The sequence below is a fragment of the Panthera pardus genome, unplaced genomic scaffold (genome assembly GCF_024362965.1).
Source record: "Panthera pardus isolate Hobbes unplaced genomic scaffold, ASM2436296v1 HiC_scaffold_17, whole genome shotgun sequence".
NCBI classification, from domain to species: Eukaryota; Metazoa; Chordata; class Mammalia; order Carnivora; family Felidae; genus Panthera; species Panthera pardus.
The window spans coordinates 59,816,940-59,833,561 of record NW_026526732.1 but is presented as its reverse complement, the minus strand read 5'-3'; the positions used below and the strand labels follow the sequence as shown (position 1 = coordinate 59,833,561).

General features: G+C 35.2%; 1 protein-coding gene across 7 annotated transcripts in view; it reads left to right on the top strand.

The window, feature by feature from the left end:
- The window catches only part of GRIK2 (glutamate ionotropic receptor kainate type subunit 2), a 654,159-nt gene that overhangs the window by 438,104 nt on the left and 199,433 nt on the right, over positions 1 to 16,622 (top strand). For all 7 annotated transcript variants that reach the window (XM_053904616.1, XM_019442973.2, XM_053904617.1 and 4 more), the window contains exon 11: positions 2,541 to 2,747. In XM_053904616.1, the coding sequence (XP_053760591.1) occupies positions 2,541 to 2,747 (207 nt within the window). The remainder of the gene's footprint in view (positions 1 to 2,540; positions 2,748 to 16,622) is intronic.

Here is a 16,622-nt window from a genome sequence, read left to right as displayed (position 1 = left end):
CATGTGGAATTTAAGAAACAAAACAGAAGAACATAGGGGAAGGGAAGCAAAAAAAGATAAAAACAGAGAAGAAGACAAACCTTAAGATTCTCTTAAATACACAGAACAAACTGAGGGTTGCTGGCAGGGTGTTGGGTGGGGAGATGGGCTAAAAGGGCAAGGGGCATTAAGGAGGACCTTGTTGGGATGAGCACTGGGTGTTATATGTAAATGATGAATCACTAAAATCTATTCCTGAAATCATTATTACACTATATGTTAACTAACTTGGATTTACATTAAAAACAAATAAATAAATGAATGTTGTATTTTATGCTCAGTAGCTTGCCTTTATAATTTTAATGGTGTCTTTCACAAAGCAAAAAAAAATGTAATTGTTATAAAGTCCAATTTTCACTTTTTTTCTTCTATGATTGTGCATTTTTCGTCAGGTCTAAAGATTTTCTCTTATGCTTTTTAAAATAATTGTTTTTAATGTTTATTTATTTTTGAGAGAGATAGAGCACAAGAGAGGAAGGGCCAGAGAGAGAAGGAGACACAGAATCTGAAGCAGGCTCCAGGCTCCAGGCTCCGAGCTGTCAGCACAGAGCCAGATGTGGGGCTCAAACTCATAGACTGCGAGATCATGACCTGAGCCAAGTTGGATGCTTAACTGACTGAGCCTCCCAGGCGCCACTCTCCTATGCTTTTATTTTCTAAAAGTTTAATGGCTTTTATATTTAAATATTCAAAATTTTATTTATAGTGGATATATATATATATATATATATATATAGAGAGAGAGAGAGAGAGAGAGAGAGAGAGAGAGCGCGTGCTGAAGGAGAAGCAGTGTTATCAAGATGTGGGTCCAATAAAGCAAAAAGTTGAAGGGAATTCCAAAAATTAGTTACAAATGTGGAACAATGTGCTGATCTCTAAGCAAGAGTTCTTTAGCACAGAGTTCAGTGTGTAGGAGTGTCAGAAGGACAGCACACTGGTCAGGTTGGAGTGTGTATGAAATAGTACAGGGATAAGCCAGGTCAACAGTGATGGGAAGAAAAATGGAATTAGTCTTGTTTCTGAGATGAGTGTGGACAAGAGGACACATTACTATCATATCTAAAATGTCCTTAGGTGTGATGACCCTCATGGGATGAGTATTGTTCTCCCAGGGTTGGGAGGAGGGTGGTCATCTTTCTAGATGGACTGGCATGGCAGCCTTTTAAGTTTTTCCACTTTGCAGTGTCTTTTTCTGAGAGCACCTTCCAGAGGCTTTACCCATAGTCAAATTGAAATAAGTAGTACTGCCAACTGCACTCTGGATACCAGATATCTGGATAAAGATACATGTTCCACCTGCCCCCACGAAAGTATGCTAATGCATGAATTCTCTTAGTACTTAATTAAACATGTGAATTTTTAACAGGGCCTGTTATTCAGAGCCTTACAGGATTTGGCTTCTCATTCTTCTTACATTCTGACCTTGTTCAACTAATTCCCTCACTTACTGGATGTGATTCCTGTCACACTGATGGCTGTAGTCCTCTTTCTGGAACACTCCAGTGTCATATTGGCCTTAAGGCTTTTACTTGCTGTATCCTTGACCTGAAGTTCTCTTCTGTCAGATTTTCAAATGACTAGATTCTTTTTCATCTTTTAGTTTCTACTTCATCTCTCATCTCCTCATCAAAGACTTCCAGACATATTTCTCAATTTTGTCTTGTTTTCTCTTATCTTGCCAAGTACCTTGAGGTTGTTCTGTATCCTATTCCCCTATTTTATGTTTTTATGCCATTTATCAGTATCAGAAATTATGTGTTCTACTTGTTTAGGCATTTATTATTTATTTCCTCATATATATCATGAACTTTATGACTCAGAAATTTCTCTTTTATATAGAGGAGGGCTGGCTCATAGTAGACGCTTCATAAAATATTGTTGGATGAATGTATAAACACTTGACAAATGTTTCTTTTTCTATATTCCAAAGTAAGCTACTATTTCTTTTTCTATAAATAAATATAGTGGTTATGATTTTCATGGTTATTTGGACAAACTGTGGTAATATTTAAAAGTCCATACTACAGTTTTTAACACATAGTAGGCAATTAGGCAGTAGTTTGTTTTTTTTTCATTTTTCCATCAATATATCCCACTGAAATAGCACAGTAGATATTGACTAAATGATATAATTCAAACTGGGGTATTGTAATCATGTGAAATTATATCTTACGTATTACATATTTTATGGCATATATCGCATTATATACTATCCCTTATATATGACATAAGATACATGATATGGGATATGTGACATATTATATTTTTATTAGATAGTAATGATGAAATTATTATAGTTAAATATTCTCCTTTGAAGCACAAATATTCCAAAAGTAATCTGCCTTCTTAGGTTTTCAAACTATGTTAATTACAATTAGGAAAAAATAAAATTGTCTGTATTTCTAAATTAATGTGAAATATTCTATCTTCTAAGGAAAGCTTTAATTCTGATAGTTTCATGATTAACTATTATTTCCTACCTTCATGTTTACTGTTTCCAGGAAGAACCCTATGTCTTGTTTAAGAAGTCTGACAAACCTCTCTATGGGAATGATCGATTTGAGGGCTATTGTATTGACCTCCTCAGAGAGTTATCTACAATCCTTGGCTTTACATATGAAATTAGGCTTGTGGAGGATGGGAAATATGGAGCCCAAGATGATGCCAATGGACAATGGAATGGAATGGTCCGTGAACTGATTGATCACGTAAGCCTTTTTTCTCATTTTTATCATTACCTTTGGTAGATGGCTAAAATATTTACTTTTTAAAAGGTTTTTGATGGTCAAGGGTTAATAATGGCAAAGAGCAGTAATATATTTCAAGTATGTATTTCCTTAAATAATTATTTTCAAAGTATGTCTTATTTTTGCCCTTAAATATAAACAATCTAAGAGGGATATGTGGTTCTATTAGAGAGAGTCGTCTGTTTTAAATTCACTAGTATTTAGTGATTTAATATCTTGAAATATTTAGTCCTAATTTGCAAATTATAATGTGGTTTCCCAATAATTTATTTCTTTTTCACTTTTATAATACTGACTTCATAATCAATAGAAGGAATGATGATGCGAACTCTAAATTTTATGATAAAAATTTTCTGGATTAGGGTAGGTTACTTCTTATCTTTAGAGATGAGAGAAATCTATATGCAAAAAGAATAGAATAAAGATACTGTGTAAAATAAAGTATTTTAAGTGTATTAATTTGGCGATAGACATTTTATTTATTTAGTTAGTTAGATGAATAAAGCCAGACATTCCTTCTTTGGTCAAGAAAGCATTATTTCATAATTTCTTAGTTGGCAGTGTCGATTAATTCATCTCTTTGAAATAAACTCTTATTTTTTAAAAATAATAGTAATATTACATTTGGCTTTGTGTTTTGTAACATTTAAGTTTATTTTGACATTTTCCATAATATTAAGGCATGTAATTATTGCCAAATATCTACAAAGTAACAAAATATATTTTGCTTTTAAAAAACCATGAAAACTGTACCCTAAATTAAAGTCCTTACTAATGGAAGTAGCAAAAATAGGCAGTTTTCACAACATTTTGAAGATATTTCATTGCTATTAATTATAAAGTTTATTATCAAGAGTAAAGGAATAAGGGAGATCTGTCTCTATCCCTATCTATCTATCTATCTATCTATCTATCTATCTATCATCTATCTATCAGGGGATGTTAGGGTTTGGTTAGAAGCAGAATAACATAACAAATAAACAATTATCATTAAACTTATTTTTCTTTAATCTTCAACATATTAATTATTTGAAATTTACTCAAAAGGTCCTGAGGTTCTAGGCTTAATCAGTTATTTCTAAAAACTTCTGCATAAATGGTCCATTTATATTTTACTTTGTAAAATCTATTAAAGATGATGAAAATGTATATGATTTGGAATCAGATATGAAACCTTAAACTTTATGTTCACTTATATTACTGTAGCAGCAACCATCAGAAATCTAATTCAAGCTGGTTTAAGCAAAAATGTTAACTTGTTTGTTTGCATCTTTGTAAAGTCCAGAGGTAGTGTGGCTGGATTTAGAATATCAAGATTTAGTTTACCTGGTATTTTGCCTCAATGTAGTCTTTGTTTCTCTGTATTTGTTTTACTCTTAGACATGTGCCTCTGAACAGATGGCAAGAACAATTGCTACCAACAGTTCTAGATCAACCATCCAAGTAGAAGTAAAACACCTGGACCCTATAATTCAATCAAGGGACCCCAAATTTGGTTTCATTGGCCAGACCAAGGTCATAAACTAGATTCTGAACCAATTGTCCCATTCAGAAGGAAGTGCTATTCTTGGGGTGCCTGGGTGGCTCAGTTGTTTATGCATCCGACTCTTGGTTTTGGCACAGGTCATGATCTCATGGTGTGTGAGTTCGAGCCACACATCAGGCTCCATGCTGACAGTGTGGTGCCTGCTTGGGATTCTCTCTCTCCCTCTCTCTCTGTCCTTCCCCTGCTGTCTCTCTCTCTCTCTCTCTCTCTCTCTCTCTCTCTCTCTCTCAAAAATAAATAAACTTAAAAATATTTTTTTAAAAAAGGAAGGAAGTGCTATTCTCACTGGATAGCTTGGAGGCAATATATTCACACAAGAAATTGGGAGGTGGGGGTGAATCCCTTTTAAAACCACATAGATTTAGATTTGAGGAACTGTGAATTTTTAAAGGAAAATTAGGGTGTTTATACAGGAAGAGTGTAAAATGGATTCTGCACATACCAATACAAATGTATATCCAGCATCAAACCTTTGCATACGTAGCCTATTTTTTTCAAAGAAATTAAAAGTAGAAAATGAAGGTTAGGAAATAATGATTTAGATCTATGGCGTAAAAGAGGATGGCACCCAAAATGAAGGAATAGTAAGGGGGATTCTATATTTGTTTCTCAAGAAAATTATTTGTAGTATTGGATTGAGACCACTGATGAGGGCTTCAAGTTACTGAATCATTTTATTCTTCTTAGTGCCATAACTTTCACTTCACCTTTTATTTTTCCTTTAGTAGAGTACTATTCTGTCCTAGTATCCACTTTCTTGGTGCCTTCCTCATGTTTCATATTGCCAACCAAGCCTTGGTTATTAATATTTAGCATGAGTCATATTAAACTAGAATGATGATTATAGTCAATATATTTTTCTTTGTACAACCTCACCCTGGTTTGCATATTTATGAATATGCTAATTTCAACACAAAGTAGTAACTCTTCCTGATAATCAGATAAATATCCTAAACTTCTTGCTCTCCTTGCTTTCTTTGGATAAGCTTATCTTCTCTCATAGCTTGATTACCATGCTCAAACTGAAATTTCACCATTCTGCATCTTTAGGCGTGAGCCTTAGATGCATATATCAACCTACCTCTGTTATATTTTTTGCTTAAATATTTCATAAACATCTCAAAGATAGAATATTCCAGACTGAATTTATTGTTTATATTTCTTAAACCTTTTCTTTCTGAAGAATTTCTTATATCAGTACATGGAGCAATGATTCAATAGGTTCCCTAAGCCAAAATTTAGTAGTGATTTTTGGATTATTTCTCACTCCATCATGTTTTATTGAGTGTGGTCCTTAAATAATTTTTTTAATGATTATTTATTTTTGAGAGAGACAGAGACAGAGAGTGAATGGGGGAGGGACAGAGAGAGAGGGAGACACAGAATCTGAAGCAGGCTCCAGGCTCTGACCTTGTCAGCACAGAGAAGGACACGGGGCTCAAACTCACAAACCATGAGGTCATGACCTGAGCGAAAGTCAGATTCTTAACTGACTGAGCCACCCAGGGCCCCTGTCCTTAAATAATTTTGAAACCTGCTCACTTATCTCCATCTCCACTGTTACCTGGAATAATATCCCAATATGAGGATCTTTCCTTTCTAATACATTATCTGTATATATATCCATTATCTATCTATCATCTGTCTATCTATCTATCTATCTATCTATCTATCTATCTATCTATATCATTCAACTAGGATGTTGTTTCAGAAGAAGAAACCTGATCATGCTTTTCTCTTGCATAAAATCTGTCAGTAGTTTCCATTGTCCTAACAATATAGCACCAACTATATAATATATTTATAATACTTCCACACTTGGTTGTTGTATATCTGTTATGGAAATCTTCTTTTTACCCTCCAGATGTACTCTCAGATCTTCTCCACCATGCTTTCTGTATTGGGAGGTTGTCTTACATGGAGTAAATCAACAGGGCTCCCAGTAAGAGATCCAAGGGAAGGAGGAGAGTGAGGTCAGAATATTTATTTCCCTCCTTGCTCCCTGAGATGTTGGCTTGAGCTGGCTGTGTGCCTACAAGGAATGCCAGTTTCTTATTATGAGGCCTGATCTATACAAATCTATCTCCTGTTCTCAGTTCCAATTTACACCCTACATAGGTTGGTTTCTCCAGATCTCAGGATGGTTATAGCTTAGGTGCTATTAGCCTTGGGTTCCTGCACCATCCCTTAAAACTTCTCAACACCAGTGGTCCTTGAAATATGTTCCACACACCTGCAGATCAATTTCACTTGCAAACTTGTTAGAAATGCAAATTTTCAGGCCCTAACCTAGAACTACTAGATCTATAACTCTGGGGTGGAGCCCAGCAATCTTTCTTTCAGCAAGCCCTAATGGTGATTCTGATGTTCGCTGAAATTTGAGAATCAATATTCTACCCTCCACCCGGACTTGTGTAATTAATTTTTCTCTTTGTAAACAGATCCTATTCAGTTATCATTTGAGTGTGCCATCTGTTTTCTGTTGAGAAGCTAACTGGTACACCTCTCTATATTTCATCTATTTTGTCCTCTCCAACCAAACCCAGGTGGACTTTTTTCAGCCTTGTTCTCTTTTAAAGCTTTTAGGCTAGTTCTCTGACTGTACCACTCTCTTCAACCTCCACCCAAATCAGCTCATCTGAATTACTTCTACTTAACTTCAGATATACTTGTCCAGTGATGCTTCCCTACCCCACCCCAGGAAGCCCACCTGCTATGAGCTTCCACACTACCCTTCTTGCATAACATCTGTCACACTTTAATTACCAGTTTAATATTTGTCATATTTATTTGTATGTAAGTTGTATGGTAGTTATGAAATCAATCAAGACTATTTCAGGTACAAGTGTCAGAAACATGGCTAAAAATAGCTTACACAGATATACTTTAAAAAATATCTCATATTACTAAAAAAGTCCTATGGTGGTTCTCATTTCAAGTATAATTGGATTCAGGGTCTTAAAGTATGTCATTAATGTCTGACACCTCCTTTGCTGCCTTTTTGTCTCTTGGCTTTACTCTCCTCTGTAGTTTTTATTCTTAAGTACTTTCTTTCCATATGGTGACAAAGGCGACCCAAGGTGGCTCTAGACCAATGGTTATCAACTGGAAGGATAACCCAAGAGTCTTTTCCCAAGAGACTTTTGGCCATGTTGAGAGACATTATTTATTGTCTTGACTTAAGGAGGTGGGGGAGATGTTGCTACCGGCATCTGAGGATAGAGGCCAGTGGTGCTAACCTCTAAACAATGTGCAAGATAGCCCCTCCCCTCCAAAAAAAATTATTTGCTCCAAATATCAGTCTTACTGAAGTTAAGAAACTTTGTTCTAGGCTTACCTGGTTCTTAGGGATCTCCTTTTGAAAGAGATAGAGGTCTTCTTTTGCCAAAGTTTCAGCAAAATCCATGGTGAGGGATTGGGGTAGATGGAGGGGTATCGGCTGGATTAAGTTGGACCATGTGCTCATCTGTGAAGTAATCCAAAAAGCTACGATTGGGAAGGCAGTAGTTGGAATAGCCAGACCTGGGTTATGTGTCCATACCATACCCTTATTTATTGGATAGAATCTGAATTATGCCACTTATTTGTATATGAACTTGGATGCAGAGGCAACTAATATTTATTTTATACCAACTATGTGCCAGTCCATTTTTTAGCATTTTGTTGTTGTTGTTGTTGTTGTTGCTGTTGTTTGTTTGTTTTAGGTTTGACTAGGTTAAGTAGAATGGAGATAGCTATCAAGAGGTTATATTTATGCAAGTATTGTGAGGAAGAAATACAATTAAAAATAAAATCTCTTTCCAACCCCAAAAATCTTTCCATAAAGGTAGATGAAAAATAAAATAATTTTATTAATGAATAGGCATTAAATCAGAATGAGATGCACATCACAGTCAATTCACTAAGAGATTACAAAGGCAGAAAGCAATCTCACCCTTTTTTATAGTCAGGAAGGCACAACCCATTGTATACATGTTCTCAAGATAAATAATAACTGGTCCTCAAGTAAGAAGGCTTGAAAGCACCATTTATCACACATAGTTCCTCCTAGATTTATTTGGAAACTGGGGTGACCATCTGTGTTAGCTAATTGGTTTTATTCCATAGAAAAATACACTTCCCAGGTCTTTATGAGAAAGGTGGTTTTTAGGCTCCCACCCACCTAAGTTAGGCTTCTACTTTCCCAAGGAAATTTGGAAATAGGGTGTTATCTTCCCTGGTGATTACATTTCAAAGAGATACTTCCCAGATCCTTGAGAAAGGCATTGGTGAGTCATAAAGATGACAAGAGGCTTAATTGGCCTTTTAATATATATTTAAGATAAATAAATAAATATATATTTGTATATATATAAAATCTTATGGCTAATAATGTGTGTGTGTGTGTGTGTGTGTGTGTGTGTGTGTATAAAAGAGAGAAAGAAGTTACAAGTTTTCTAAAGTAAATGTTCTAGGAAAAGGGGAAGGGATTGATTCCTTTATTTTCAACAAGGAGAACTGAGCCTCCTGGGTTTAATTTGTATTTGCCCTTACAGTTGCAGGTCTTGTTATTCTAGTAAAGCTGGTTTTAGCACCTTCTCCCTCTGTCCTTTTGAGGGTTTGGTATGATCTCTCAAATCTATTATGATCTAACCAGGGATGAATCTTGGTGATGCAATATGAAGATACAACCCCAGAAAGATATTAAGAGAAAGTGGCTCCCTGAGGCAGTTAGTCCTTGAAAAGTGACAAGCCTTCCTGCTGAAAGCACCTTCCTCTTCCATCATCTCTATAGCAGGGCTGTACAACATGGGGTACTAGTAAGTCCTTGGTAAGACAGATGTGGAATAAAATCCTAATTCTTCTGCTGTGTAGTTTGATGTTTTATGCACATTGCCTTAAACTCTTTGAGTCTTAGTTTTTGCAAAAGTAATAGAAATAATATCATATTAATCATTAGGAAGATATATATAAATTCTCTAATGCAGTACCTGACTTATAGTAGATAAGCATTAGAGGTACAACTAATAAGTACAAAATTTGCATTATTCTTTCTACTATATTGTTAATGAGTATTGTTATTGAGGACTAAGAAGTAAAAAGTAGAGACACTATTACAGTGTAAAAAATGTAGGAATTATAGTTGCTACTGATATTAATTTTGAATCAGAGTCAGTAATATTGGCATTAAGTTTTAATAGTAAAATTTATTAATTTGAACATTGGTATTCAAATATCTTATTACTTTTCTACCTAACTGATCTATGTCTTGGTGGTTTTATATTAGAATTAAACATGGGGAAGAACTAATAGACAGTCAAATTCAGTGTGAGATTAGCAATAGGCAAGATAAGTGGGGGAGGATGATGTTTCGGCAAAGTAGGGACATCCGATTAAAAAATTACTATTTAATATTTTTTTAAAGATAAAGTAATCATTATAAGAAAAGTCAAAACATGTTTGGACCTCCCTGTATTTATTTTATGGTTTGGTAGTGTGTCAAGTTTGAATTCTATTAAAACTGAAAGTGAAGGGATATATTTTCCTTGCTTAAATCCTTTGAAATCTCAACCTACCACTTCTTAAATACACTTTTAAAGGTTTTTTTTCTTAATGTTTATTTATTTTTGAGAGAGAGAGTGCACACGAGAGAGGGAATATTTATCGAAATAATGACACAAATGTTCAACTGTGTTCCACAACAAATGTCAAACTCAAGCACCCTACTTGAGAGAGACAGAGAGAGAGAGAGAGAGAGAGAGAGAGAGAGAGAGCAGGGAAGGAGCGGAGAGAGAGGGACAGAGGATCTGAAGCAGGCTCTGGGCTGAAAGCCCAGAGCCTGATGCAGGGCTTTAACTCAGGAACCATGAGATCATGACCTGAGCCTAAGTCAGATGCTTAACTGATTGAGCTACCCAGGTGCCCCTCTGAAATACATGTTTAAACTAAAAATTGCTCAGAAACAAATTATTTGGTAAATTTTAAAAAAATGTTAATGGTATATGCCCTACCACAGAGGAAGTAGAGCAGCAATCTAGGCAGTTTTCCCTTTATGTAGGTAACCTGCTTAAAAAAATTAATGTTTATTTATTTTTGAGAGAGAGAGAGAGAGAGAGCGTGTGAGTGCAAGTGGGGGAGAGGCAAAGAGAGAGGGAGACACAGAATCTGAAACAGGCTCCAGGCTCTGAGCTGTCAGCACAGAGCTCGACGTGGGGCTCGAACTCATGAACCCGTGAGATCATGACCTGAGCCTAAGTTGGTCATATAACTTACTGATCCACCCAGGCACCCCAGATGACCTGCTTTTTTTTGGTAACATCTTAATTCTAAGAGATCTTTCCCTCAGGCTGTCTATTGAGTTATGATTAGTGTCATGGGCCATTCTATTTGAAGTTTGTTGGGCAGCTATAAAAGTTGATTTAAAAAAAAAATTACCGTTTATTTATTTTTGAGACAGAGAGAGACAGAGCATGAATGGGGGAGGGTCAGAGAGAGAGGGAGACACAGAATCTGAAGCAGGCTCCAGGTTCCTAGCTGTCAGCACAGAGCCCGAAGCGGGGCTCGAACTCACAGACCGTGAGATCATGACCTGAGCCAAAGTCGGACGCTTAACTGACTGAGCCACCCAGGCGTCCCCAAAAGTTTATATTTTTTTGTGAGTCATCACACTAAAATCTAAATCAGGACACTATTTCGTCTTATCAATTCACTGCACTGAGGTATACTAGGTAGTATTTATTGGCTTCAAATATACTGAAAATAGTTGGGAGACACAACACAATTGCAGAAAGTGGTCAGCATTAAAGAATATTTATTGAGAAAACGACACAAATGTTCAACAGTGTTCCACAACAAATGTTAAACTCAAGCACCATGCTCTTTAGAGAAATTGCTACATATTTTCCAAATTCTTTTATTTTTATGTTGCCTTCCCAAGGCCCCAGTGAAAGTTTCTGTTCAAGGATCAAGTAAAGAAATACACAGTGACATCTTTTTCTCTTGAAAGTATAGCATTGTAACTTTTTGTATAGTATTTTATGAAGCATTTTATCAAATTTTTCATTCTTAAAACCAAATTTAGCTATTCCGCTATTACTGGTGGGAGTCTTTGTTCTGTGAACGGAGATCTCGGTTCTAAGTTTCCCTACAGAACATTTACCTGAAGATCTGCGCTCAAATAAAGACAGCCAGGAGGAAAGCAGCAAGCACAAAGCAGTTTATTAAGGACAGTACACCCTCATGATAGTAGAGGGGGCAGGCCTGGAGAGGCCAACTGCACTGGGGTTAAGAGTGTCTTTTCTTTTTAATGTTTGCTTAGCTTATGGGTCATAGCTGGTGAGGAGTCTCTGGGATTATTTCCAATCATTTAAGTGACTCCTCCTAATGGTCAGGATGGGTAGTTTTGGCCCTACAGGGTTCTTACTGGAACTGTCATGGCCATCTTTCCCCACTGCTGTGGGGTGGGGTGTCAAAACCCCAGTGTAAATATATTATAATGAAGCTATAGTTTACCCTGGAGCCGAGGTTGAAGAGGAGAGCACATGTTGTGCACCTGTGGCTCCTGGTCTGTCAGCCCCACGGTGTTGGAAGCCACAACGCCAGGATGTTGAAAGCTATAAGTCAGGATATTGTGCCCTTAGGTTTCTAATGGTAACGTATTTATCACCACCCTTGTCTCCAGCTCATGTTTACCTAACTGCCTACTCTATAAGCGCCTGAGTTAGTAGTGGGGAGTACACAGAACCTTGCTAACGCAACCATGTTATTAAGCTAGGCATAAATTTTACTTGTAGCTTTGGGTGGTGTATTCTTTATGGCTAATAACTCATTTACGGGCTCATGAGACTACTGTTGTGAGTATGTTATTCATAAAGCCAACTAGAGTTATTCATAAGCATGAGGGAAAACACCTAAGCTGCAATAAGCCAGCAGCACATGTTATTATGGGACTACTTAAAGGAGACAAGGGCAGTTAAATTACATTCAAATCTCTGGTGATGTTTGCCTTGGCAGTGGGAAACTTCAGGAGAATTTATACTTGTAAACATACATAAATTAATACAGTAGTATGCAAAGTCTGTGTATGTCCAGGTCAAAAATAGACCACAGACACTCCTTGTTACTTGAAATTCTTTGCCTTTTCATCCTTCCCACAGAATACACCCCAGCCTGAGGCAAATTTCAGCACACTCTTAAACCAGTGGTCTTCTGGGCCTTTCCTGACTTAGTGTCTTAATGCTGATAAAATGTTTGAGGGAATATTACACCTGCAAATCCACAATTACTTCTTACCTGGGCAAATTTGGGAATTTGGGTTCTATTTTTTATAATTACAGCTGAAAAATCAGAGGTTTTTAAAGTCATATTCTCATTCCCTTTACCTCATTAGAATTGTGTAGATTAGAGTATTAGACTATTAGAGGTGTGTGTGAAAAAAAAAAAAGCAGGGGGAGCACTATGTGGCTCAGTCGGCTGAGAGGCTGACTCTCGGTTTTGGCTCAGGTCATGATCCCAGGGTTGTGGGATTGAGCCCTACATGAGGCTTCACATTGACTGTGGAGTCTGTTTAAGATTCTCTTCTCTCCCTCTGCCTCCTCATCCCCCTCCCCAACTCTCTCTGTCTCAAAAAAAGTGTGTATGCTTTTTTCTAAGTAACATTTAAAACCTAGATCTTTTAGAGGTGCCAACTACTTTTAGAAAGTTACGACTTCTCTGTGCGTAAAGAGACTTGTGTCTTAATATCATTAACCATTTGTTGTTGGTAAGAGAGTGTATTGGTCAATAAAAGCTTTTCCTTTTCTTCTTGATGAAGATCCTTTGTATAACTTCAGATGCGGTAGAAATTTTAAAGATAAACACAAGCTTGATCATTTGATAGATATCTTAAAAAACAGTGAGAAATTCTGTTTCAGTGTATCAAACAACTATGGCAAAGAGGGAAGTCTATTGGGATCTAATTCACTCTTATTTTACATTATTTTTAAGAAGACCCATGACGCTATGGATTTCTAGCTGCATGAATGCTTCCCAGCATGTTGTCTTAGCATTGCAGTTGGTATTTAACATTATCAAACCTTTTATGATTCATAAATGAGCCTAACAGGACCTTACTATACTCTGCTTTTGCCTCCTGATTGCTCTTTTATTATATTCTAGGAAGGAAATCAAATATTTGTTTTTCAGGGAACTTAAAGAGGCTCCAGGTATTATCACAAAAAATTGAAAGACTAAGTCAAAAAACGGTTTTAAATACATGGGGATTGACTTACACTGTAGCTTTGAGTTTTGATAGTATGTTGTCTCAATTTTGCACTCTAGTGGAAGCATTCTAGTATTTTCAGGCAAAAAAATTGAAGAGTAGTAATACTATTGTCACTTTTTTAATTTTAGGAAAAATAACTAAAAAATAGATGTGCAAATTTATTTATAACTTCCCACGACCCAAAAGTGATGACTGTTAGCAGGTTTGTTTCCTTTGCTTTAAGTTTTTCTTTTAATATATGACATTGCATATGATGGTGAAGTCCCTTAGTTACCATAAAAATTCTCAATTTAGTAATTTTCCAAGTCAAGCACAAAAGATAGAATATCATTTCCCTCATTCCTCTCCAAATGTAACCACTATCTTAAGTTTGGTATTTTTCTCGTCCATTGTATATAAATCACTCAATAGTACTCTATGATAGGAATGTGCCATTTTTATTTAACTAGTCCTCTACTGAGAGACATTGAAGTTATTTCCAGTGTTATGTTAACAAAAACCAATGCTGTTATGAAGCTCCAGTCTTATCTTATCTCCTAGAGCACCTATGTAAGACCTTCTCAAAAGGGTCTGCTGAGAAAGGAATTGTTCAGTGTTCATATACGTTTCCAATTTCATAAGATATTGAAAATACTGTTCTCCAGATTATTTTATTAATATACATTTCCACCCATAGGATAGTTTCTGTTTGTCTGCAAAATTACTAACTTGAGGTTCTCACTATTTGAATTCGGTTAATCTTCATGCAAATGAAATCTCATTGCTTTAATTTGCAATTCCCTGATTGTTAGCCTCTTTTTCCTCCCTGTACATTTATAGATGAGTTTCTCCTCTGAATTTCCCATTTGCTTCCTTTGACTTATGATTGATACATAGTAATTTGTTATATTTTCTGAATAATAATAATGTAAATATTTATCCCAGTTAGGACTTTATTTTTTAATTTGTTTAAAATGTGTGTGCCTGTGTTTTCGTATTGAAGTTTTGAAGTTTGAGTTTCTTGAATTTATTAATTTTTCCTATGGCTTGTGATGTTTTTGTGCATGTTGGAAAAATTCTTCCTTAACTGAAGCTCATGAAAATATTTTCCTATTATTTAAAAGGCTAAGATTTTTTTCTTTCAAATATAGCTCTTTTGCCCACCTACAATTTGTTTATTATGCCCACATACATGTGTTGGACTTCAACTTAAATAAAAGTCTCAATTCCTTCTGTTCCTTTCATGAAGACCCCAAATACTCTAAGCTACAACATATTTGGTAATAATTTTCCTTTCTTTGTTAAACAAACAAACAAACTTCGGAAAGCAAGTAGTTTTTACCTTTCTATTTTATTTATTTATTTTGAGACACAGACAGCATGAGTGGGGAAGGGGCAGAAAGAGGGAGAGAGAGAATCCTAAGCAGTCTCTGCCTGTCAGCACAGAGGTTGATGTGGGGCTTGAACTCATGAAACCCACAGATCATGACATGAGATCTGGCTAAAAGTCAAATACTTAATGCTTAGCTGACTAAGCCACACAGGTGTCCCACAAGTAGTTTTTACTTTTAATGAGAAATCCTGTGACTATTATCTCAGACATTAAAGGTAAGGAATTAGGGAAATTGTGACATGTTAAAAATGGCTAATCCATTCTTTATAACTGAATTTTTTTCCTCAAGATTTAAAAAGCAACATGTCACAGTCAAAATGTACTGTCTAATAATTCAGAGGCAAAGATGAGAAAGTTAATCTAGGAGTAGGATATCACAACCAGTATAATTCTGATTTGTACTGTATAAGATTCATTGGAAATTATCCTACAGTTGATACTCAACAACCATTTATTGAATGTCTGTTCTGGGAAAGACACTGTTAATTATAGCATTAGCAATATCTCTTAAAAATAATGATTATATTTTATTTTTTAAAAAAGCAAATCAGACATATTAAGTGTTAATTTTTTTAATTACTAGTGTAATAAAGAATTTCTCCTCCTATGTAATTGCACATTAACATTGAGGTTATGTTTAGAAATACTTATTTTTTTTAACTTTTTTTCCTAGGATGTATTCTCAAGATTTTTAAAAGAATTTCTTCCCTAATCACAATCTCTTGCCAGTTCACTATTTAGTTGTAATTTATAGCAAAAAAAAAAAAAAAAAAAAAAACTAAGAATTGTTTTATTTTGCAATTATATAATAAATTACTGAATAAATCTCTCATGGATACTACTAAGTTCTTCAAATATGATTCCTGAACTCAAGATACTTTAAGATATCAGTAAAATAAGTGTTTCAGACATAAATGTTATCAAAAAAATAGTACAAACACATAATTTGAATCTTAAGTGGAAGTAAAATGCTAAGTTGTTATTATAGAGACTCCTATAGACATACACAAATTCCTGTATGGTTCCATACCTTCTATATGTAATTTTGCCCCTTATGAAACAGTAGACAGCAAATCAGTCTCTCCCTGCCAGGCATTGAAACTTTTCCTTTACTTTTTCCCCAAGCTTAGGCAAGCCTTTAATAAATAGATAGATAAATAAATAAATAAATAAATAAATAAATAAATAAATAAAAAATAAAGCTTCCAAAAGCTTCATAAATGAACAGAGGTAACAGATTGGAATGAGAAGGCTTGAGTTGGGAATTTGATATCTCAAACAAAGTGTTATATAAAAATGAATGTAGAAATATAAATTAAGGGAAAGAGTATTCTGGGAGAAAATTACCCACACAAGCAGCTCTAAAATCTAGAATTACATGAGTTCAATAATAAAAAGTTTGCATTTGATTCAGAGAATGAATTTACAGTGGCACTGTTGAAGCAGTGGGCTGGAAAGTTTGTTTATCTGTGGTATATGGAACATCTGTGTGTTATTAAATAATAAACACTGATTTGCATCTATTATTACTAGAAAAGCAGAATAAATGTAACTGAAAATAGATATAAACAAATGTGTTTTTTAAATGACATTTGCTTTAGAACATAAAACAAATCTAAACAGACACAAAACAAAGTCCTGAACAAAAACTGAAAAATTTTAAAAAGGAAAACCACA